Source organism: Urocitellus parryii, chromosome 3, assembly GCF_045843805.1.
Source record: "Urocitellus parryii isolate mUroPar1 chromosome 3, mUroPar1.hap1, whole genome shotgun sequence".
Lineage (NCBI taxonomy): Eukaryota > Metazoa > Chordata > Mammalia > Rodentia > Sciuridae > Urocitellus > Urocitellus parryii.
Window position 1 is genome coordinate 57,701,916 of NC_135533.1, and position 23,522 is coordinate 57,725,437.

General features: G+C 36.9%; 1 protein-coding gene across 2 annotated transcripts in view; it reads left to right on the top strand.

Annotated features, from left to right (window-relative positions):
* Reln (reelin) overlaps positions 1 to 23,522 on the top strand; it is a 452,281-nt gene that overhangs the window by 55,305 nt on the left and 373,454 nt on the right. For both annotated transcript variants that reach the window (XM_077796721.1, XM_077796720.1), the window contains exon 2: positions 14,196 to 14,306. In XM_077796721.1, coding sequence (XP_077652847.1) covers positions 14,196 to 14,306 — 111 coding nt within the window. The remainder of the gene's footprint in view (positions 1 to 14,195; positions 14,307 to 23,522) is intronic.

Consider the following 23,522-nt stretch of genomic DNA (forward strand, 5'->3'; position numbering starts at 1 on the left):
AAGCATCCTTGGTCCTTTGCAAAATCCTTTCATTTAAACAGTCTTTAGATAACCAATCACTTCACTTTTTCCTTTCCTCCTAGGCCTCCAGACATTTCCTGATGATTAGTCACACCTGGAGTTTTTCTTTATCCTTATCCTTGGAAAAACAGTCTTATGGCTGTATTGAAAATGCAAATTTATTTAACTGCAAGAGATTTCATTATTTTAAGAAGGGGATTGCAAGACTCATTGTACTAAGTGCCATGTTGTAAAATATAAAGTGCAGCATTGTCCATTTTACCCCATAGGAGAAATATTTTATATAATTACAAATTAATGTTACACAAATTTGTGCATTTATTCTTTCTTTTGTAACTTTCCAAATAACTCTCAGAAGCCATCTGTGAATGTAAATGTTATCTAAATTCTTATTTAATGATTATTCTAATCTAAAAATTTTGGAAAAGCATTCACTTGTCACATATTAAAAGGGTAATTGTGCTTGTACCTGAAAATTTCTCTGTTGTGTCATTTACTTAACATTATTCTGTGAATTTCAGTGTTAGCAATAGCAATTTTAGATTTTATGAATTTCATTTTGAAACATGGGATAAGGATTTTACTACAGAAGGACAAGAACAATTACTCAAATGTTATTTTTGTAAGCAGATAGTTCACCATTATATCCCCAGTATAAGGAGTAGCACTTTATCCAGGTGCAGTGGTGCATGCATGTAATCCCAGTGGCTCAGGAGGCTGAGACAGGAGGATTGCAAGTTCAAAGCCAGCCTTAGCAATGGCAAGGTACAAAGCAACTTAGTGAGATCCTATCTCTAAATAAAATACAAAAAAGGTCTGGGGATTGGCTTAGTGGTCGAGTGCCCCTGAGTTCAATCCCAAGTACCCTTCCACCAAAAAAGAGTAGCATCCAAAAATATTTTTTTTAATAAATGAATGAGCTCAACAATACACACACACACACACACACACACACAAATACACACACCCATGCATGCATGTACACATGGTTTGATCATGAAATAAATGAGAAATTTTTATTTGTCTTATATAAATCATTTATTGTTTAGGATTTTATAGTTAGTTCAATCTTATATACACCATAAATAATATACTTAGTAAGTGTTTGAGTGAATTCTTTGATTTTAGGAAAGCTGCTAATAATTAGCTAATAGTTGCTAATAATTAACTTTTAATATATTGAAATGAACATATAGAAGTACCCATAGAGAATACTATAGAAAACCCCTATTAAAGTATTTAATGTTTTTATAAATACATTCAGTTTAGCTCTATTAGGAATTCATCAGTTATTAATTATTAATATTGCTTAGTCATTTTATGAACATAACAGAGGTACATGACATAAACATGAATATTAGCATTATCACCCTTGGCATGTTCTTGAGCAAACACACAGTTCTTGCACATATGAAAATGCTTTAAATATTTCTTATGGCAGAAATCCATATGTTGAACTAGAATCAAAGCATATGTTTATGTTTTCAACAAATTGGCACTATGAGGAGAGGCTATGTAATTTGTAAAATGAGTTCAAATTTTCTTTAGTTATCTTCAATCAAAACCTATTTTTGGAGGGATGTTAAAAAGGAAAAAAATCAAGAAAATGTATTAGAAACAAAACAATTACAAGCCTTTTTGACTATGTAAAAGCTTTAAACATCTGATTATCTTGGGGAAAATCACATATATTTATTCCTAGGCATCTGTACATTTTATTGTAACATATTTACCTGCATATGTGCTTGTAAGAATTTCTAGGCTTATGTTTTTTCTGCCTAGGAAATCTTAATTACCATCCATGCCTCAAAAGAAAAACAGCTTTAGAACTTTGGGTGGGAGGTTGGGGGTAATAAATCTCCCAAAATGATTTATTTTAAGGATAATCTTTACTAAAATTATATAAAGTTATGAGGATTTATAGACAAAATAATCTTTCTTTTAAAAAGGAAAGAACAAAGGGATAAAAATTGCTGAAAACCTGAATACCACATTCCTATTCACATCACTTTAATAATTTATTGAGTGCAGGGCCAACAATATGAAATTTTCATGTATGAGTATCATCCAGCCTCATATAAGAGTAACATGAAAAATAAGGTCAGAGACAAATCACAAATACCAGTAACTCTTGGTTGTAGTTCTCTAAATTATAATAATAAAATGTCACTTATAAAAATATTTTTGGTTCTAGACACAATTTTATCATTGATCTTAGAAAATTTCTTTAAAAATTTATAATAAGTTATAAAAGCCAAAGGCAGATGAGAAAAATAAAATCATTTCTGCTCTAAGGGCTAGAATAGGGTACAGCATTATAAAATTATATATTTTTTATATTTGAGACTTCTAGTTAAGGAATTTGTGTTTAGGATAAACTTGACCATCTCCATGAGATTTAAAAAAAATATTGCTTGGGACCTATCCTAGGTGCCTTATTCTGACACAGCTCTCCAAGCTAGGGATGGGATTTTACCTGAGGTCTTATCCAAAGTTAATGTTTTAAAAAATATTGAATGTATGAGTGAATGAGTGTGTGTGTGTATGTGTTTGTGTGTGTGAGAGAGAGACAGAAAGATAGACACCTGGGATATAGAGAAAAAGGCAATGTTTGAGGGATGGAGAAACAGAAAGATTTTAATTCACCAAATGCTATCATTTAAACTTGCTTCCAAAGGGTGTAATTTTAAAATAATACATTCACAGACACATTTGACTTTATCTGTTTTATCTCCTAAGAAGAACTAAAGGAGGGAAAAATCTCAGTGGATCTCCTTTTATTACTGGTGGTGCCGGCAGATGAGGAGAGAGATGATGTGTGGTTCATCTGAATCTCTGAATCTGTAATAAATATATCATAATAAGTTTCCACAGAGATGCCAGATTTGTTTTCCAGCCAGCAAAGAGCACTTTTCAGAACCAGGAAAGCATTTCACTCTGTCATTAGATTTTTCTGTTGATGGGTCTTATGCACCTGCCATAGTTCCTAGATCATGCTGAGGTTTCCCCCCTCCTTTCGGGTGGAGACAGAGGTGGAGGGCGTTTGTCAGGGCATTCTCCCTCTTCTTGCAAAGGTGGCTGACCCTGGGTTCTTTGACCTTATTATTTTGATCTTCAGATAATCCTCCATCATACTGCAGGTAGTCCTCTTTAGAGGCCATTCCTTCTTCTTCCTTTGTCCCCCAAGGAACAGTATAGGTCTGTATGAAATGAAAAAGAGGAGTAATAACAATGATAATAAATGGCTGTAATAATAATTGGTGTAGCAGGCATCAGGGTAAGTGCTTTCTGTAGAGCAACCCGCTGGGTACACTCCTAGGTCTCTACCCCCATGAGTCTGAAGCTTGGAAGCTCCACTGCACCACTGCCTTCCAAGGAAGGTCAAGTCCCTACCTTCCTCTTAGGCACATCAGGAAACAGGCTGCTGTATTTAATGCAATATATCCAGAACGGAAAGCACCATTCCATTTCCATTTCTTAGAGCCACCTTTTACTTACCAGTTAAGGCATGTTACTGAACTCACCTTCCCACTCCCTTTGTTTCAGCTTTCTTATGAGTTAAAGGGAATGATAATAGTACTTGTCTCAAGGGGATATTGAAAAGATTAAATAATACCTAAAAAAGGCTTAGGAGAATATCTGACACATAGTGCTCATATATTATTTAGCTGTTATTATTATTAAGGAAGCATCTATTATATCTGAAGGTAAAGAATCCTTAGAGATGGTCTAAGTGAGCCATCTATTAAAAACTTAGGGAAGGAGGAGAGGATGGGTGTGGAAACACTTAGCAGAGTTTCTCCAGAGATGGATCCACAGGAGACTAAGCTAGGTGGGCTGTCATACCCTTCCTCATCCTGCCCCCTCCAATTCATTGTTGGAAGAAACAGGAAAGTCAGGAGTGATCTCTTCCCATTCCTCACAGAAGGCTGACCAGAGCCCATTGGTTCCTAATCTAATTATTTAAAATCCTTGTGTTCAGTTCCCTCCTATGAATTCATGTCCTTTCTCAGTGAATCTTGATCTTCAGTTAAAAATTTTTTTTACATACTTACTGTAATTATTTTTTTTTCTTTCCTGTTCTTGCTTGGGAATGTTATTATTGAAATACCTGAATATTTTAAAACTGCATAAAACCACGTAAAATGAAATTAATACATGTAATGAGAAGTAGAAGAGAGGTTACACGTAAAATGAAATTAATACATGTAATGAGAAGTAGAAGAGAGGTTACATTCTTAGGCTTTGAAAGGAAGAAGTTATAATGTAATTTTTGGTGGTCTCTGGAACCCAGACCTAGTGGCACTTTAACTAAAGAAGAATCAGTAATTGAACACACGGTGTTGATGATTTTGCAGCAAATAAACTCAGTTTATTTCATTTTCAGAGAAATATGTGTATTCCTTGGGCTATTTTATCTGTTCTGTATTCAAAAGGCAAACAAGCTTCTGTTCATAAGGCAAAATGTGATGATTTTTTAAAGATAGTGACAATATTAGATTTTGCTTGTGCTTTTCATCTTCAAAATATATAAAATTATGAGATGAGAACTCTTCACAATCAGTGCATCTTCACTAATACTTAAATACTAATTTCAACAATTTTGCAACCTGCTGATTTCTGATGTTTGTCATCTTTAAAAAAAAGATGGAAACACCATTAAAATATTATATGTTTCCTTTTTGCACAAATAGTCTTTTGTATAAAGTAATGGTGGAATATGTTTGAAGTGATCAAAATTTAATGGGCCATAGAGCATTTGTAGTCCAGAAGCTGTAGGATGAAATGCAAATGGCATTAAATGTTGAAATTTATTTTCTTCCAGACTTTCATCTTCAGTGCTTTTCTGCAAGAATAGTATTAGGGTCTTGTTGAGAACATTTAATAGAAGCTATAATAGATAATAACTGACTCGGTAATTAGACATTTCAAGACAGTGGTACTCTCTGAGCTGCTGATAAGAATTGAATTATGTTGCTACATCATGTTTTCATTCTGCTGTCACAACTGGGCAATCCATATTCATAGCCTCCCAGTGCTAAGCTCATTCCCAATTTAACACAGATGTGGAAGAGATATGTATAACCTCCTCAGCCTTTTGATGCCTTCTTATGTTTTATTTGAGGAAATGGCATAGAAACTTTAGAGTGAGGATAATGTTATTAGGTATCTTAGTGACACAAATTATCAGAAGATTAATTTGGTACATATATAAAATATGTATTTATAGTCACACAACAATGTATATAGGTGCCAAAGAAGCACTGCTTTGTAATCATAAAATTCAATCAAAATTTTCTCAAATATTTCTCACTTTTGAAGGCTACAATGAAATAAAATATTGCAGTATTTTTCATTTTTTAAAATTTTCATGGAAACCCTCATTTTCATATATCTCTATATGAGTAATATTGGTACTTTTTTTCCCTGTATAAGTTTAGATTTCACCATTTTAGTTCGTTTCATGATATCATTTTGTTTTATTCTTATACAGTATTTTGTGTTGTAACAAAGGTTTCTGTATGGTTGAATCCAACACATACTGATCGAGCTCCTCTGCTGAACTGCTCCGTAGTTTCTGAGAGCTCTGGGGTTCCTGGGAAGAGAGGAGGCAGCTTCCTTGGAAGTCAGAACAGACTTCATGAGGGAGATGGCATCTGAACCTACACCTGAAAAATGGGCGGGATTTTAACAAAAGATTACCTCAAGTAAATTCGAGGAAAGACTGTCCTCTGAAAAAGGGCAAGGAAGTGCAGAACATGTTCCGGTGTCACTGGATCAAAGGGTATTTTCCACTCCAATAGGGATATTTGATGGAAGCTGTTGGTTATAGTGATGATCTGAAGGTCTTTGAAACTACAGTGAAGACTTAGGGTTTTACTCTGTGAATGATAGAGAGCTAGAGATGTTTGTTTGAACCAAGAATGATATGATCTGATGGGACATATCACTTTCTGATTATAGGTAAAAATATACATGTTTTATTACCACCCCCCAAAAAATAGATACTGGCAAGTTTAAAATCCTATTTGCAATCTGTAATTTTGATTACAAAATAGCTAGTTCTATATACAATATTCTAATGCAAGTCTATGATAAAGTGCAAATCTATTAAAGATATAAAAATTGACTCCAAGGGAGGAAAAGTCCCCTCAGGAAGAATTTTACAAATTATACTACGAAACTTTCATCGTGGTGTTATCTTTTAATTTGCACAAAATATCTAGAATGGATAGGATGTCAGAGTTTATAAATATAAACATTTTGTCAAGGAGAAGCCTCTATAGACTCTAAATATCTTTTTTTTTTTTTTTTTTTTTTTTTTTGCTTTCCTGACTAATAATACTGAAATTACAGCTTTAACACTCTTCTTGGCTCAGAGAAGGCATTCAGTTATCTCTATTCATATGTATTGGCTTTTTGTTATTGTAATGAAATACCCAAGGCAGATGACTTTGTAAAGAAAAGAGATTTATTTAGCTCACCTTTTTGGAGTTTCCAAGGTAGGTCTCCAAGGCATCACCTAAGTTCTAGTGGATGACCTTCTTGCTGGCAGAGTTCTGAGGTAGCACATGGCATCGCATGGCAAGAGGCAGGGACGGGGTGTGTCTATGGATGTGTGTCTGGTCTCTGGCTCTCTTCTTATAAAGCCTCAGAGATTTAATCAGGGCCTCCACCCTAATGACTTGATCTAAATATAATCACTTTCAAAAGCCCCACTTCAAACACCATGGTGGGATTCAGTTTCTACCCTCTTAATACCACTAACATATAACTTTGAGTATTAGATACTAGCATGAGTTTTGGGCAACAAAACATTCAACCATAGCAATATGTCTTGCTTATTCATTCATGAAGTCTGGATGTCTCGTCCTAGTACATTTTATTAAGTTAGTTTGCTCATCCTGGATGCATTTATAATTAAAATTCTTTTTCTCCAACTTTTTAATATGAAATTTTTTTAAAAATGAAAGTTTTCCAAAGTAAGAGAAAATCTATTCTCCAAAAACTGTGAGGTTGATAACAAATTATCAACTCCAAGACATGCTGATAAAATTATTGGGAAAAAACTAAAAAAAAAAAAAATGTTAAAAGACTAGCACAACAAACACCCAACATGTAGGCTCAACAATTGTTTATGTTAATAATCTTTAAAATGAATTCATACATAGTTAAGACTTGTTGCCATCTTAATGTGGATTAGACCATTTGTTTGACAATCTTGGCATGAAGGTTTTGCTTATTAACTGGTATTAGATATTAGTTAGACATATGTAAACTATAGTTGTTTGTCTTAAAGGTGGTTCAAGTATAAAAATTTTATGTGATTTTTTTTCCCTATCCTAGTGCACCCAAATTTATTTCTTAACTATAACTTCTACTTATAGAAAGATATTTCATATATGAATATTTTAATTGGCGGAGGGGGGTGGTGGTGGTACAGGGGATTGAACTCAGGGGCACTCAACCACCAAGCCACATCCCCAGCCCTATTTTGTATTTTATTTAGAGACAGGGTCTCACCAAGTTGCTTAGCACCTCGCTTTGGCTGAGGTTGGCTTTGAACATGCGATCCTCTTGCCTCAACCTCCCAAGCCATTGGGATTACAGGCATATGCCACTGCGCCTGGCTAATTTTATTTTATATTGATTTTTCGTACTAGAGATGGAACCCAGGGACATTTTAGCACTGAGCTACCTCCCCAGTCCTTTTTATTTTTATTTTGAGTCTGGATCTCGCTAAATTGCTGAGGCTGGCCTTGAACTCTTGATGCTTCTGCCTCAGCCTCCCAAGTGGCTGGGATTACAGGCAGGCTCCACCATACCTGGCCTCATACATGGATATTTTTAAAGGAAACCTTTTAATATAGCAATGCCTTTGAAACATTTTAAACTATATAGTTTATAACGCTAACATTCTGAATCAGAGTATCAGAAAAATTACAAAAAGTATCTCTAGTGGGAATTAGGACTTTGTATTTTACATTTTGCAAATGGTTATCTATATCTACACAAACATACACAAGCATAATCCTGATTCATTTATACTTTGTTTATATAAAATAGTAGACAATGGTTCTATCTTCAGTTAATCAGCTCCATCAATAGGCCAACTATTATTGATACTATGAAAGTTGTAAAGTTTCCCTTTAGTTTATGTATGCATTGATAATAATTTTTCATTTACAAATATGAGCTTCAATTTCTTTTTTCCATCGTGGACCATACTGGTATTGTGTATGGTAAACATCTCCTTTCATTTGTCAGAAATCACTGTTTGGGCTTTCAAGATTCTTTCAGTTGTTTAAGTGGCAGCAGGTTGATGAGTTAAGGCTTGAGCTTAAATAGTACTTGGAGGAAGGGTGATCCCAAAAAACCAGAGGGAGGAAAGTCAGGTCAGGGCACAGGAAGGGAAGAGCCAGTGCCGCTTTGTGGAAGGGAATCAGAGGATCAGGTCCGGGGAGGCCTCCAGTGAGCTCTGAAACTTGGAAAGGCTGATGAAGCAGAATTATGCAGACGGACAACAGCTTTGGAGACTGTGGCCAGAGCAGCCCCCATGCCTGAGACAATTGTTTCTTTCTGTGCTTTTAACTTCTTCTTTTTAAGAAATGCTGGCAGGTTAAGCAGGGGCTGCAAGTAGAGACTAGAAGAAGGACTTGAGTGAAAGGGAAAGGAGCTGGGAGAAGGGTGCTCCTGACAGTTGAGTGTTGGTGGTGCCTTGCACTGCTCCTGTGTTCACTGCTGGAGCTGTGTGTGACAACATACCAGCTGCAGACAGTCTGAAATTTCCTACACCCTCACAGGGAATCCACCATGGTCTAATTTTTTTAAAATACAGAAACTGGATCCATCGTCTTCTTGGGTAAAAGGGAGCTTAGTGATCAGAAAGGTATGTCTTAAATCCCACAAGAGTTGGGCTGCATTTCCTCTTTCTTAAAAACAGAGAGCAGTTCACATATGGATTATTCATTACATCTGTTTGGAGGAGGAAAAGGAATGCTTGTTTGATACTGTCAATAGAGCAGCATTTTTCCAAAGGCAAATACATTTTACTCTAACAAACTACTTTAAAATCCCAACCCAAGCAAACAGAAATAGGTTATAATCAATTTGTTTCCAACAAGGGAACTTTTTCTTTGGATGATTAATGTAAACATTCAGCATGTGATAGCTAAGGTATCTCGTCCTTAAGTCAGCCTGCCTTTTCTACAGATTTCTTTGGTTGGCCTTTTAGTTAGTTTCTCTCTGCATTGATCTGCCATGCACTCTGGAAAATATTTCACATATTTAAATAGCCAACTTTTCTCTGTCTCCCTTTTCCCCTTTGGCTTCCCCTGACACATAAAAGTCTAGGATTTACAACATACTTCTCTGGAAATAAGTGGAAGATAAGACAGCCTCACCCTACTTCTATGTGAATGAGTTATTTGTTGGTAATTTACTAAACATTTATCAAGCACTTAAAAGTATCATGAACTGTTCTAGACACTTAAGATATATCATCAAACAAAACATTCAAGATTCAGCTGTGATGGAGGTTATAATCTACAGAATGAGACTGAGAATAAATATAATAACCAAAAAATATTATACATAGCTATCTCAGTACCATCTGTTAGGTGGTAATAACATGACTTATAGTACTGAAGAAGAGAAAAGTAGAGTCAAGTGAGGGGGACTGGGAATGTGGGGGAAGGTGGACAGGGGGCTGTCTGAGGTTTAAATAGTGTCATTAAGATGGCCTTCACTGAGAGGGAGATGCTCAAGCTGAGGCTTAAGGGAGATGAGTGAAGTGGCCCTTCAACATCGGAAAGAAGAGAGTCTGAGGCAGAGAAAATGGCTCATGCAAAGGCCTGATGTTTCTGAGCCGGCAGGCCAGTGCAGCTAGAGTAAAGTAAGACTAAAGAGCAAAGATGAGAACAGAGAGGGCATGGAGACAGATTATGTATGGTTTTGTAGGCCATTGTAAAAAGACTTTGAGTCAGGCATGGTGGTGCACTCCAGTAATCCCAGCCACACTCTGTAATCTGAAGCAGGAGAATTGCGAGTTTGAGGCCAGCAATTTAGCAAGACCCTGTCTCAAAAATTAAAAAGGACTAGGGATAGAGCACAGTAGTAAAATGCCCATGGGTTTAATTCCCAGTACAAAAAAAATAAAAAATAAAAAGACTTTGAGCAAAATATGGAGCCATTGGAAAGTTCTAAGGAGAAGAGTGACATCAGTCAGAAGGTTGGTTTGTTTATCTATTTATCTTTTTATTTATATATATTGGGGATTGAACCCAGGAGCCCAATGACACTTTACCACCGAGCTACGTCCCCAGTCCTTTTTTAAAAAATTTGAGACAGGGTCTCACTAAATTGCTTAGGCCTAACTAATTTGCTGAGTCTGGACTTGAATTTGAGGCATGTGCCATGGTGCCCACCCAGATGTATATTTTAAAATAATAGTTCTGACTCACAGTGCAAATGGACCATAGAGAAGTGAGGGTGGAACTAGGAAGGGCAGGTTGACATCTAATGAAATAATTCATGGGAGAGATGATGGCACTTAGAGTAGTGTGACAAGTGACCTGATTCTGGATATAATCTGAAGGCAGAGCCACAGGATTGACTTGTGGACTTGTGGGAGGAAGGTGATTGCAAATTTCACCCAGAAGTTTTTGGCCTGAATAACAGGAAAAGTGATGTTGCTATCACCTGAATGGGGAAGAGCTGCAGGAGATGCAGCTCTGTGGGTGTGGGGGGTTGGGGAGGAGTCGGTATTAAAGTGTTGGTCATGTTGAAGTTGAGGTGTGTCTTGGACATCCAAGCAGCTTCCTGTGCATCTGGAATTGGAAAAGAAGCCTGAACTGAACATGGAAATTTGGGAGTGGTCAGCTTATGGATGGTATTTAAAGCCAAGAGACTCTAGAGACATAAGTGTTTTTCTCAGTAATTCCATTTTTATTCTAAGACACTCAATGTTTAAAAATGACTTCTCACATATTTAAGTATACCTAGCAGTACTGAATAATAGGTATTCACATCTCTACTAGGAATAGAACCAAACAGAGAAAAACTGTCCTAATCTGACCTAGCAAAATAACATTCACACTGGAAATAGATTCAGTCCTCTTACCCTGAGCTGTCTTCACTAGCTCTTGCTGCTTTGGCATCTGAGAATCTGTGTAAAGGAAAGAACTGATCTGAAACTGGACAGGCATTTTGATGTGTAGAGGAGTTAAAAGCAGAACATACTCATCCTCCAGGGCAGGAGAGGCACTGGGTAGAGATGAGAGGGATGCCTGGCATGGAGTTAACAGCCTGATGGGCATCTAAGGGGCTCTGCTGGCTTTGGCACCTCAGTACTGAAATGAGCCATTGTCTGTCCGGGCAGTTTCCTAGATGCACATCTCTAGAGGCTGAAAACATCATCAGGTATGGACAAGCTATCAGTTACTTGAACTAATCCATCACCATGATAGACATGGAAGGGCTTCTCTTTTGCTGAGAGAAGGGCTTCTCTTTTGGACAGGTATACCCCCTTGGGACCAGAATTGAATTTCTGAGGAAATAATGAGAGTTGCCACCCATCATGCTTCTCATACTCAGCCTTTCTCTAAGAGTCTTGAGCCTCTGCTCTGAGGACATTCTTAAAGAATATCTTTTAGGAGGGAGAGTCAATTCCCAACAAGCTGGGGTTTCTCACTTGTCTTGGGCCCACTGAGATCACAGGTCAGCCCAGGTGGGAAACATGGTCAGAAGTGAAGTAGTGGGTTGGGAGGCCACAGAAGAATCCTAGCAGGCAGCAGGACTTGGACATGGATAATCCATTGACTGGATATGCCGAGGCCTCTGGTGAGGCAGATGCCAGGATATTTGTACAGAACTCTCTTTCTCATGAAGGGAAGAGCCAGTCAGGGCTTCAGAGTCTGAGAGGGGGCAAGGAAAGGGAACTGACTTTTATTGATGCTTGATAATATGTTCAGATTATAGATAGGCTGGTAGAGAGGTGTACAGTAGCTATATTTGCTTTTAATTCTCAGAATAAACTTGATGGTATTATCATTCCCTTTTATAAATGAAGAATCTAAGAAACCCCAGTCTCATGCTGATCAGAGGGAAAGACTGGTAGAACAAAATTCAGATTTGCCTCTTATCCAAACCTGTCACCTCACACTTTGTGGAATCTTAGCTAAGGAAACCAGAGCAGAAGCATTAAGGACCAGAGAGGAATCCACAGGCTGGTGCTTGTGCATCGGCCCAGCTGCTGCTTCCCTGGATTAGGGTGTTGTGGAGTGAGGAAGTGGCTGCACATGACTCCACCGTGGGACACTGCAGGGTGGGTGTGATTCACTGTGAAGGATGGCCAGAGGCACAGCATCAAAGTCTGGTCAGTAAGGTCATCTTAACAGGAAGTCACTTAATTCCAAACCCCGCAGTGGGGAGGGCCAGAAGCAATTAAAGGACTTTCCAGTCTAAGTCAAGATGAACTCCATGACTCCAAGGAGAGAGGCATCAGTTAAACCAACTGTGGGAATCTGGGTGAGCCAAATGGAGTCTGGTGGACTGATGTTTAGGATATTATTCTACAGATGAGGGAATCTAGACCAAGGAGAGGAAGTGGGTGGACCAAGAATATCCGACCAACAGAGGCCCAGCACTCAGACCTCATCCTTACCTGCCTTTGGGTTTTGTCCACCATGCCCAAGAGTTATCTCCCAGTGGCCTTTGGTCCTTTATAATAACAGTGACATCAACTCTTGAGGCTTTCACTTTCCTATTGTAAAACTACTTTTCATGCATATGAATGATTTGAGAAGAGAGCTAGGAAGTAAGGGTTTGATCATGGCTGCTTGGCTACTTGATCTGAGAGGAACAGAGAAAAAAATAGGAGAGAACCTAAGTAAACAGCATTAAAATGTTTAGATGATATCAGATGGTTCTGGGCAGGTTCTTGATTGTTCTGTGCCATAAATTCCTTATTTGTATGCTGAGAATAATGGCAACACTCCCTTTACAGAAGTGCTTTGATGGTTAAATGAGATAATATGTGACCTACTTAACTCAGAGCCCAACTGAGTGATTCATGTGCTAGCATTCAAAAACATTAGCTACTGTTTCTTACTAGAGAAAGGAAAAGTGATGGATTCCAATATCCAGTGCCATTTGCAGGAGGTGGGTAGCATGGCAGGCTGTTATACTGATAGATGTTCCTTGCTTTATGCTTTATGATATGCATGTTTCAGACTGTTCAGCTCTACTCACTGCTGGATGCCCTGCAGTTTAATTTAAACATTCCCATCAAAGTTAATGCCACTCTGGCCATTTTTCTATTGCCACCAAGCATGATAGCCAGGTTCTGAACTCTACAATATAATGCCATTACCTTCTCCCCACTTCCTCCTATAAATGGTATCATTTTGATCTTATCAAATTCGTGCAAGAGAAAATGTTATGTCAAGCAGGAAATTATGGTCAGTTTTTAGGATGGTGAGCAAGACAAAATTTTAGGAAGCCAAACCTGAGTAGCATACAGATAGATTTAATTTGACCCTTTTCTTCCTAGGAAATCCTGATCTTTTGGTTATGAAACCATTTGGATCCCTCCTGTCGACTTTGTTCTGTAACTAGAGCATGAGGGGGTCTTCCTTTCTTGTTCTGGAGAGGGAGAGACTATCTTCATGCAAATTAGTCTTCTTTGTTAAAAAAACTTCAGGGAACTCATCTATGAAATGTAGATTCACAATAAGAAATGCAGTGTGTCTTATGGTTCTTCTTTCAACTGATATATAAGATTGTTTCCCACAGTATGGACTACTTTAAAAAAAAAACGTGTTTCATCCTAATGCCAAAACTCCAGCAATGCCTTTCACTGCCTTCAGGGGTGGTGGAGGAGATGGGGAAAGCATCTGTTCAATACTACATTATTTTCAGATTTTTCATATAGTATAAATGAATGCAAAAAGTAGGACTGCTGTATTGAGACAAACTACTATAGTTGTTAAAGTTCTGAGCTTTGTTTTTTTTTCTTTTCAGCTGTGATTACACATACATTTCTAATTGAGTATAGCACATAAAATTTGTTAATAATGAGTAAAGATTATTGTGATAATGTCTGACACTACATAAATTATCTCATTCTGACTGTATTAATTGAGATAATTTTTTCCCTTTCACTTGTATTTCAGTGACAATTTCAACGAGCACCTTCTTTGATGGCTTGCTGGTGACAGGACTGTACACCTCTACAAGTGTTCAAGCTTCACAGAGCATTGGAGGTTCTAATGCTTTTGGATTTGGTAAGCTAGTAATTGTGAATGTTTTATTAGTTTCAAGTGTTATTTTTTTGTTGTTTTTGTTTTGGAAATAAATGTTTTAAAATATTCAACATTTATTATTTAAGAGAAAAATTTGCAAAGTGATTTTTGCGTGTGTGGTGCTTGAAGCTGGGTGAGATGAACTGTCTCATTAATGTTTAGCCAACCATGAGCTCAGTGTGATGATCTTTCTGTCTCTTTCTCCATCGGTCACCACTGTTACTATTGGTCCTCTGGAACTCATATAAATTTCTGAGTTCTGTCATTTAGGTTGCTGGAATTCATTCTGACCTGAGTGCAATCATTCAGTAACCTGTTCTTATAAACAGTTATTATATTTTGATATTTTAATTTTCAGTGAAAAGTGTGTTAAGTTTGGCAAGTAGGCATTCCATGGTGGACTTAGTAATATTTGTTAAAATAATTTAATTCTACGACTATTTATAAAAGAACACCATTTAATATTTTAAATACTTATATGGAGTCTTTGTCCTTAGATCAGAGGCCTAGCAGATTACTTATGTGGAGAGGCAGAAAGCTACATGATGGCCACTAATCCCAGAGGATTCTCGGTTTGGAAATCTCTAGTTTACCCAGAATGCTGTAAACATGCCAAGCTGGGATTAAGTAGACCCTTCATGGCAGCAAAAATGCAAATTTAATATACTCAGTTTATATAAGACTGAAATCACTGATGTTATTCTCAAATTGGAAAACCACACAGGACTTCCTGTATTGAAATGAGAAAGATAAAATTGCATTGTCAAAGGCAGTCAGGTGTTCAACATTTTAGTTTTTTTCTGGATACTTATTAAACAAATAATTTTTACCTACTTTTGATGTATGAAAGGGGGCCTGCTCTGTGTGAGTCCCAGCAGTAGCTCTGTTCAGGTGACTTATTGACAGATGTCAGAGAAATAATGTTGATACTGCATTGTCATGCTGCTTGTCATGATGAGGTCCATAGCCACCAGTTTAAAGGAACCTGGAAATCATGTTAATATCATGTTAAGTTGTCTTACATTGAGAATTTGGCCCATTTTCAAAAGATCTCAGGTAAGATTTTATAATCTGTGGGTAACTATTTCTAAGGTCTAAACCTCAGGAATTTTTTGCCCTTAGGTCTAATTATTCCACTTATTTAACCCCATCATTTTTGTGCTCTGCCCAGATGAAAGGTCAGGTTAACAACCATGTATTAATGTATGTGTGTAAATATATACTACCTGTTTTGTTACAGCAGGACCTGTAAGTCCCATTCCCAGATTTAACAAATAAAAAATATAAGACACCCAATTAAATGTGAATATTACTTCATTTTATGTATATATTGATTGATTGAGGTCCTGGGGATTGAACCTGTGGTCTTGTGAATACTAGGCAAGCACTCTACTGCTGAGCTACATCTCAAGCCCTAAATTTTAGATAATTTTTTTAGCATACTTTTTTTAAGTATTTATATTCCTGGGCTCTACCCCACCCCAATTAAGTCAGAAACTTTGGGCATGGGGTTTAAACATTGGCAATTTGAAAAGTTCTTCAGGTGTTTCTAATGTTTATCCAGGTTGAAAACTGTTATAGTGGATCAGGCCTCTGTCCTAAAGCATCAGCATCAGCATCACAAGGGATGTTGTAAGTGCAGAATTGCATGTTTACTCCAGAGTAAATCAGAAACTCTGTGAGTGGGACCCTATGGTCATTTTAAAAAATATACATTCTAGGTGATTTTGATGCATGCTGAAATATGAGAGCTACTAGTCCAGTGGGAAGACAGTGATTAAATGACCATATAAATATATTATAGCAAGCCTTGCTAGGGGCTGGCAATATTTAGCTAACAGGCTGTGGAAGGTGGGGCACAACACATCCAAGGGAGGAACAAAACGTGCGAAGTTCTCAGCCTGGGAGAGGCTGGCTATGTTCTAGGGGTTGAAGAAAACTTTGGAGTGGCTGGAATTGCAATCAAGAGAGAAAGAGATAAGGCTGGATAGGAGCCCAGAGCCAGACCATCTGGTATATTATATGTCTTTATCCTAAAGAAGGGAAAGACTTTGAGAGTTTTAAGCTGAGGAGTGACTTGACCAACTTTTCACTTTACAGAGATCACTGTGGTGTCAGTGTAGTGAACAACCCAGAGCTCTGGAGTGGATGAAGAAAGACAGTTTTGTGGTTAAGGATTCTGGTATGTGTAAGAAGTCAGGTACAAGCTGGCCTCAGCAGCAAGAAGGAACTGTATGTAGAAGGGTGTTTTAGGCAAGTTTTTCATTGTTGTGACTGAACGACCTGAGAAGAACACTTTGAGAGGAGGAAAAGTTTATTTGGTGCTCACCGTTTCAGAGGTCTCTGTCCACACATGGCCAACTCCATTGCTCTGGGTCCAAGGTGAGGCAGAAATCATGGCAGAAGAGTATATCAGAGGAAAGCAGCTCATGGCAACAAGGAAGAAAGATGGGGGTGGGGTGGGCACAGAGAGGGAGAAAGAGCCCAAGCACGAGTGCGTGCCTCACCACAAACAAAATATAAAGCAAAGCCATGCCCCCAGTGACCCACCTTCTGCAGTTGCACCTTACCTGCCTACAGTTACCACCCAGCTAATGCCTGTCAGGGGATTGACGCACTGCTAAGGTTAAGACTCTCATGACCCTGTCATTTCAGCTCTAAACTTTCTTGAATCACACATGAGCTTTGAGGGGGACAGCTAATAGCTAAATCATAACAAGAGTTAAGTGTTTGGACTGTTGAATCACATAGACCTGCTGTGGATCCTGGACCCATCTCCCCCTACCCCCACACTTAGTTCATGTCAGCTAAGTTGCTTTATCTCATTAAGCTTATTTCCCTCATCTATGAAATGGTGATGATAATGGAACCTGCTTCTGAAGATTTTGGATTGCCTTGAGGATTAAAGGAGATGATTTATATAAAAAGTCTTGAACACATAGCCGGGTACTAGGGTGCACACCTCTAATCCCAGCGACTTCAGAGACTGAGGCAGGAGGATCACAAGTTCAAAGCCAACCTCAGCAACTTAGTGAGACCCTGTCTTTCAACAAAAAATGAAAAGATCTATGGATGTTGCTCAGTGGCAAAGCACCCCTGAGTCCAGTCCCCAGTACTATAAAGAAAAAAAAAGTTTTGAATACATAGAAAATACTCAATAAAATTAGCTTTCTGTTTCACAGCTGGATCTGCTCAATTATTTATTGGGCAGTCAGACTGGTTTCTGATGTTGTGGACAATACATAGCATCCAGTTCTTTTGGCTTCAAGATAGCTTCTAATAAATCGAAGACATCTTTAAAAAAAAATAAAATAAAATTAGCTTTCCCCAAATTAGAAACCATTGTGACTAAAAAAGCAGCCAGTTCTTTAGTCCATAACTTGTATACACCCGTGGGGAGCAAAAAAAACCCTTAATTCTAAAGTGTGATTAATCTGGGATATGTAGCTCAAGATGATTGAGAGGACTTGGTTGAATTAAGTAACTGTTATTTGTCAATTTTAGGGCATTAAATAAGGAAAATCATGAATGCATGATCATTTATAAGTGTGTTGCAAAGACATTTTCAAAGAACATAAAAGGCACGCATGTCATGTTGCCTCAGATTTTATCTAGCAAGACAAAAATCTAAGAATGAAATTGTTAGAAATTATTTAAGAAATTTAGGCTTTAAAACTGTTTTTTTTCTTGAGTGACTTTGAGAGCTATGAGAAGGTACTTTTAACTGGAATTAGAATGTGTTTTAATTAGCTTAAGTTGCACTTAGCCTTCCTATTACTATGAATACAATGTCAATGCTTCCATGGTCCAAAGAGGCTTTTGAACATGGGTAGAACCTGCTGATGATAGTCTGACTTCTATAACCAAGTATTCAGGTGATTTTATATGGATGAATAGCTAGGTAAAACCTTTTTTACATTCCAGTAATATCCAAATGATTTCATCTGTATTTTTGTGACAGTAAATAATAAAAAATTAATAATATGCCTGACTTGATGACAGTTAAATTTCATAAATAATGTTTTCAATGGTAAGCAGGAGATAAAACTGTCCTTTTAGATAAAATGACCACTTTTGGAAAAAATTATAACTTTCTGGCATTTGATTTAGGTTTAATACGTTCTTTACAATTTAAAAAACAAATAAGATTTTGTTTGTTATGGCACAGGTAGGAAAGTAGAGGCAACTTATAGAAGATAAAATTTAAAAGATTTGCTGCTTTTGGTAGTATAGTGATTCTGTTAGGATCAGCCTTAAGCAGTATTCTTTGATGTAGAACAAAAGAGTTATTGAATACATACTCTATCATTAGTTTCTGACTGTTTTGATGGAAAGGTAAGCAAACATGGTTTGCTTGGCATTTTCCCAACATATCATAGGATTAGTGTGTGATATGTTTAACTAGCCATGACAAATAATAAGAAAAGTAGATGGTCCAATAGGCATTTCTGAAAGTTTTTTTTTCTTCTGGAGTTAATTTTAATTGTATTAAAAACACCTAAGATACAACTACTCTCCTTTGAATATCAAATGTGTGTATGACTGGCCAAAATAAGACCATGGTTATTCTTGAGATACTGTTGTAGAAATGTTAATCCCACTAAGGTAACTATAGCCTTTTATGAAAAACCAGAATTCTTTAAGTAAAATGCATGCCTCACTGACCAAAAATAGACACATGCCTAGTAGCCAGAAATACATTAAAACAATAGCTATGCCCAGGATGACTGTACACCCAGCAATGCCTGATTTGAAATACCTCATTTTGCTTGTCAATATAAGAAAACATGCAGCCCTGGGGAAGTGTGATGTTTAATTATGGATATCTCTTTGTGCATCCCAGGGGAGGAAAATGCTTTTCCTCTTGTCTTTGGCTTTGAATTCCAGCTCAATCATGTAAATCTTCAAGGCCTATTGTGGCCGTTCAATGAAGGGATATTTGAATATCCTTTCATGTAAAATTGTTGCCTTACAAGGCAGAAATGCATTTTACTCAATATTTAATACTCTGGCTTTAAAACTTGAGAATCAAGTTTGCAGATCTGATGGGTAGCTGCCATACTTCGAATTGTTAAACCCTGTATAAATTAAACATATGTACTTTCCAGTTCCTAATATTGTTCACCTAATACAGCATTCAGTAGAGCAGTTTTTCACTTAAATTTTTGTAGTTTTGTTTATTTTTTCAATACTCAAGTTATAAAATTCTTTAAGATGGCAATATTTGGGGCTGGGGTTGTGGCTCAGTAGTGGAGCGCTTGCCTAGCATGGGTGAGACACTGGGTTCAATCCTCACCACCACATAAAAATAAATAAATAAAATAAAGACATTGTGTCTATCTACAACTAAAATATAAAACAAGTAATGAAAAAAAAAATGGCAAGATTCGATGAAATCACAGTTTAGGGAGAAAATCTAGTGAACATATCCAGCAGCTTTCTTTGCATTAAGACTAAATAGAGCAAGCCATGGTGGCACATGCTAGTAATCCCAGTGATTTGGGAGGCTGTGGCACAAGAATCACAAGTTCAAGGCCAGGCTGGGCAATTTAGTAAGGCTCTGTCTCAAAATTTAAAATAAAAGGGCTGTGGATATGACTCAATGTCAAAGCACCCCAGGTCAAATCCCCAGAACCCCCACCCCACAAAATAAAATAATAAAAATAAAAAACCCGAGTAGAACCTATTACAACTCTGCTAATTGTCATTAGGGAACCCCCAAACCCCTACTCCCCTGACACTAGCTATAATTTAGTCAGTTCAATCTAAATATTCTACAGCTATGGAACATAACATGTTATGAATGTAGCACACATTTAGGGCCTAATATCTGAAAAAATGAGGCAAACACTAGCAACTTCATTGAACAAAGTCCCTTATGGTAGTGGTATTTATTTACTAGTTTAAATTAATCTAATCAGAATTATCTGGTTAAATTTATTTTCTCTGTTTAGGAAGAAATGCAAAATAAATGCAATTTAAACATACTGGTATAATTCAAAGGCATGAACTTTTATTGCTTATGATAAATGATCTATAATTAATAAGAAGACTCTAGGTTAAATAAATTACACTAGTCAGTGGTACAAGGAGCAGAACTGATGAGATAATATCACCATTAATTTTTCCTATTTACTAGATATTAACCTAAATTTGATCTTTATACATTCCATTTGGTTATGCTAGCATTACCAATATTATTAGTATTTGACATATGACAAAGCACTAAGGGATATTTTCTACCTCCTAAATAATGAATTTGTAAAGAATCACTTACTAGAATAGTGGGCATGATATAAAGTAGTTGAAGCAATCAAACAACAAATTGCTCAGGCAGATGTGCAGGAGCCAAGGTGGATGAGTGAGTCAAGAGATGCAGTTCAGTGTAATGGCTCATTACATGACTGAGTGAGTTGGGCAGCTCAGGTTCCATCCCTGACCCTCTTTCTTGCTAACATGGGCAATATATTTACCTTCCCCAAGCCTTAATGTCTGCAACTGAAAAATTAGGATAACTTTAGGACCCAGTTCACAAAATTGTTGGATGGATTAAATAAGATTATTCCTCAAGGAGCTACAATATATTATGTGCTCACAAGCAGTATTATTTAAAGACTTTCAGAAGTGAGAATTCTTTCTTTGAAAGGGCAATAGAGGGCAATAGAGGTGGACTCTAATTCAAGCTGGGGGAGCCTTCAATTTCTCTGGCAGAGGCTGGCTCAGCCCCTGCCCCTAGTGGACAATAAAGGAAGCGAGGTTTGGGGAGGGCCAGTGGTATATGTAAATATGAGGACTAACACCAGGTGTTCTGGCATCATTTCCCGGTCTCAGATGTTTTTAAAAAATATAATTCACATATAATAAATCTTACGATTTTAAAGCATGCATTTCATTGATTTTTAATACTTTCACAGGATTATACAACCAATACCATTACCTAATCCAATAACTAATAACATTACCTAATGTTTTTATAACCTCCAGAAGAAGCATGTTTCCGTTAGCAGACCCTCCCTATTCTTTCCACCCCTAACCCTTGGCCAGTACTCTACATTCTGTGTCTATGGATTTGCCTATTTGGGACATTTCATTTAAATCAAATTACACAATATGTGATATTTTGGGCCTGGCTTTTTTTCCTTAGCATAAATAGTATTTTCAAAGTTCTCATAGTAGCACAAATCAGTACCTCATGTCTTTTTATAGATGAATAGCATTCCATCGTATGGATATACTTCATTTTATCTAGTGAGTGAGTATTTGGTGGTTACCAGATTCTTAAAAAGAGTTAGAGTAGTGTAAATTGGAAAAAAAAATCATACTTATAGTAAGATCATCATATTCCTTAAATACTTACCAATGGCTCCGAAACCTCTGAGGGAGATTAATTGCCTGTTTAATGACTCTGACCTGAAAATGGTTAAACTTAGAAATTAACATGAATTTCTGTCTTTAAGTTTGAGGATATTTCTGAATCTATACATGGACATATGTGTGTACACATCAATACATGAATTTAAAACTGTACAAACATAAGTAAATCTCATCCTCAAAGATTCTGAGGAAACTCATCATCCTGGAAATCACTTTGCTCCTTTCTCTCCTGGAGATGGCAAGCACCAGTGCTTTCAGATACATCATTGACTGTCTTCAATAGGATCAAGAAAAGAACTTCAAGAGATTGTTCAGTCCAGCTTCATGATACATCATTGTTAAGTTTCTATAAATGACAACTCTACAGTTCCTTGGGAACATATTCTAAGATAATATCAAGGGAGATTTCTTTGTATTAAAGTGTAATTCCTTGCTTTAACTTCAGTACCTCTCTTAAAGATTTCTAGTTTAGTTGAAAATGGTAAATGTTTGTTTAAAAATAAGTCACTTGTTTCCTTACCAAAAAAATAAAAAAAATAAAAAGCTTTACATAAGATTTGTCAGTTTCTTTGCTCCTTAATAATTTACTTGCCAATTTTCTCTGGACATTCCACCAGAAAGAGGAATTTAGCCCTGATAACAAATGTACCCAGAATCCATTAAAGGTATTTTAAAAATACATTTCTAAGAAAGAGCAATTCTTCTAGTTCCTTTCTCTTCCTTATTCCTGCTCAAATGAATGTGCTCAGATTCATAGTAACTGATTATTCATAAAAAGGAATGTCAGGAAATGCACATTTGTTACAGCAGATTCTCGTAGAAGTTGCCGCTACGCTTTACAAGTTAGGATTTTTGAAAATGTTTTAATTTGGCATGTCAGTATTAAATTTTTATTTGTGTAGAGCGTCTTCTGTTGGCAAAGTGCAACCTTATTTCTGTTGTTAAGAAGCCATTTGCCCCGACAACTGAGCTGATGACAAAGGACAGAGCAGTAGGTCATTACAGGGGCACTTTCTCACCTACCAAAATTTTAAAGCAGAATTCTGGGAAATATATTTCAGTAAATGCAGTCTTAGCCCTCATTAGATGAAAGTTGAACCGAGAATATTTTTCATCCTCTTTCTCAAATAATAATTTTAAGGAACTCTGAGGAATCTGGCCTCTTGGCTGATAAACAATGCCGATTTTTCTACCCTCTCCTCCAGATTGTTGCAGACTGTCCATGTTAACAGGAGATGGGATCCAAATACACGCTTCTGGGAATAAACTTCAAAGGTTGACTCTGACCTGGAAGTCATTTTACTTGTAATGTAGTTTACTCTTGAGGTTTCCCAGTTCTATTTTTTTTTTCCAGATAATGATAAATGAGTTTATGTTCCATGTTCACAGTAATTAATTTATAAATACTCTGGAATAAATTTGGCTGCTTCTTTCCTGGCAGTTAATTCTAAGAAACACTTAAAACATTTTTATAATATTATCAATTCCTACAGATAATTCTGATAATTATCTTCAGAAGAAAAACTATAAAAGCAGTGAAAGTAAATTCTTGGCATCTTCCAGGAAACAGTTTTGGATGTGACAGATGCATTTGAAAATAGTCGTAGGAGTGCCACCAGGCGATTCACCAAACATGGGTGCTGTTTCTGCTCTTGTCTTCTGTTTTGCAGTTGGTGTTCAACCCTCTGCTCAGTTTTGCATTTAGCCTAATAGACATGTAGGCTGTTTTCTGAGGAGAGCACACAGCTAAATTATTGTTTTCAGGGCTTTGAGTGTCTGAATGGAAAGATACTTGTTTGTGTGGGAGTTGCCATTTTGGAAAAC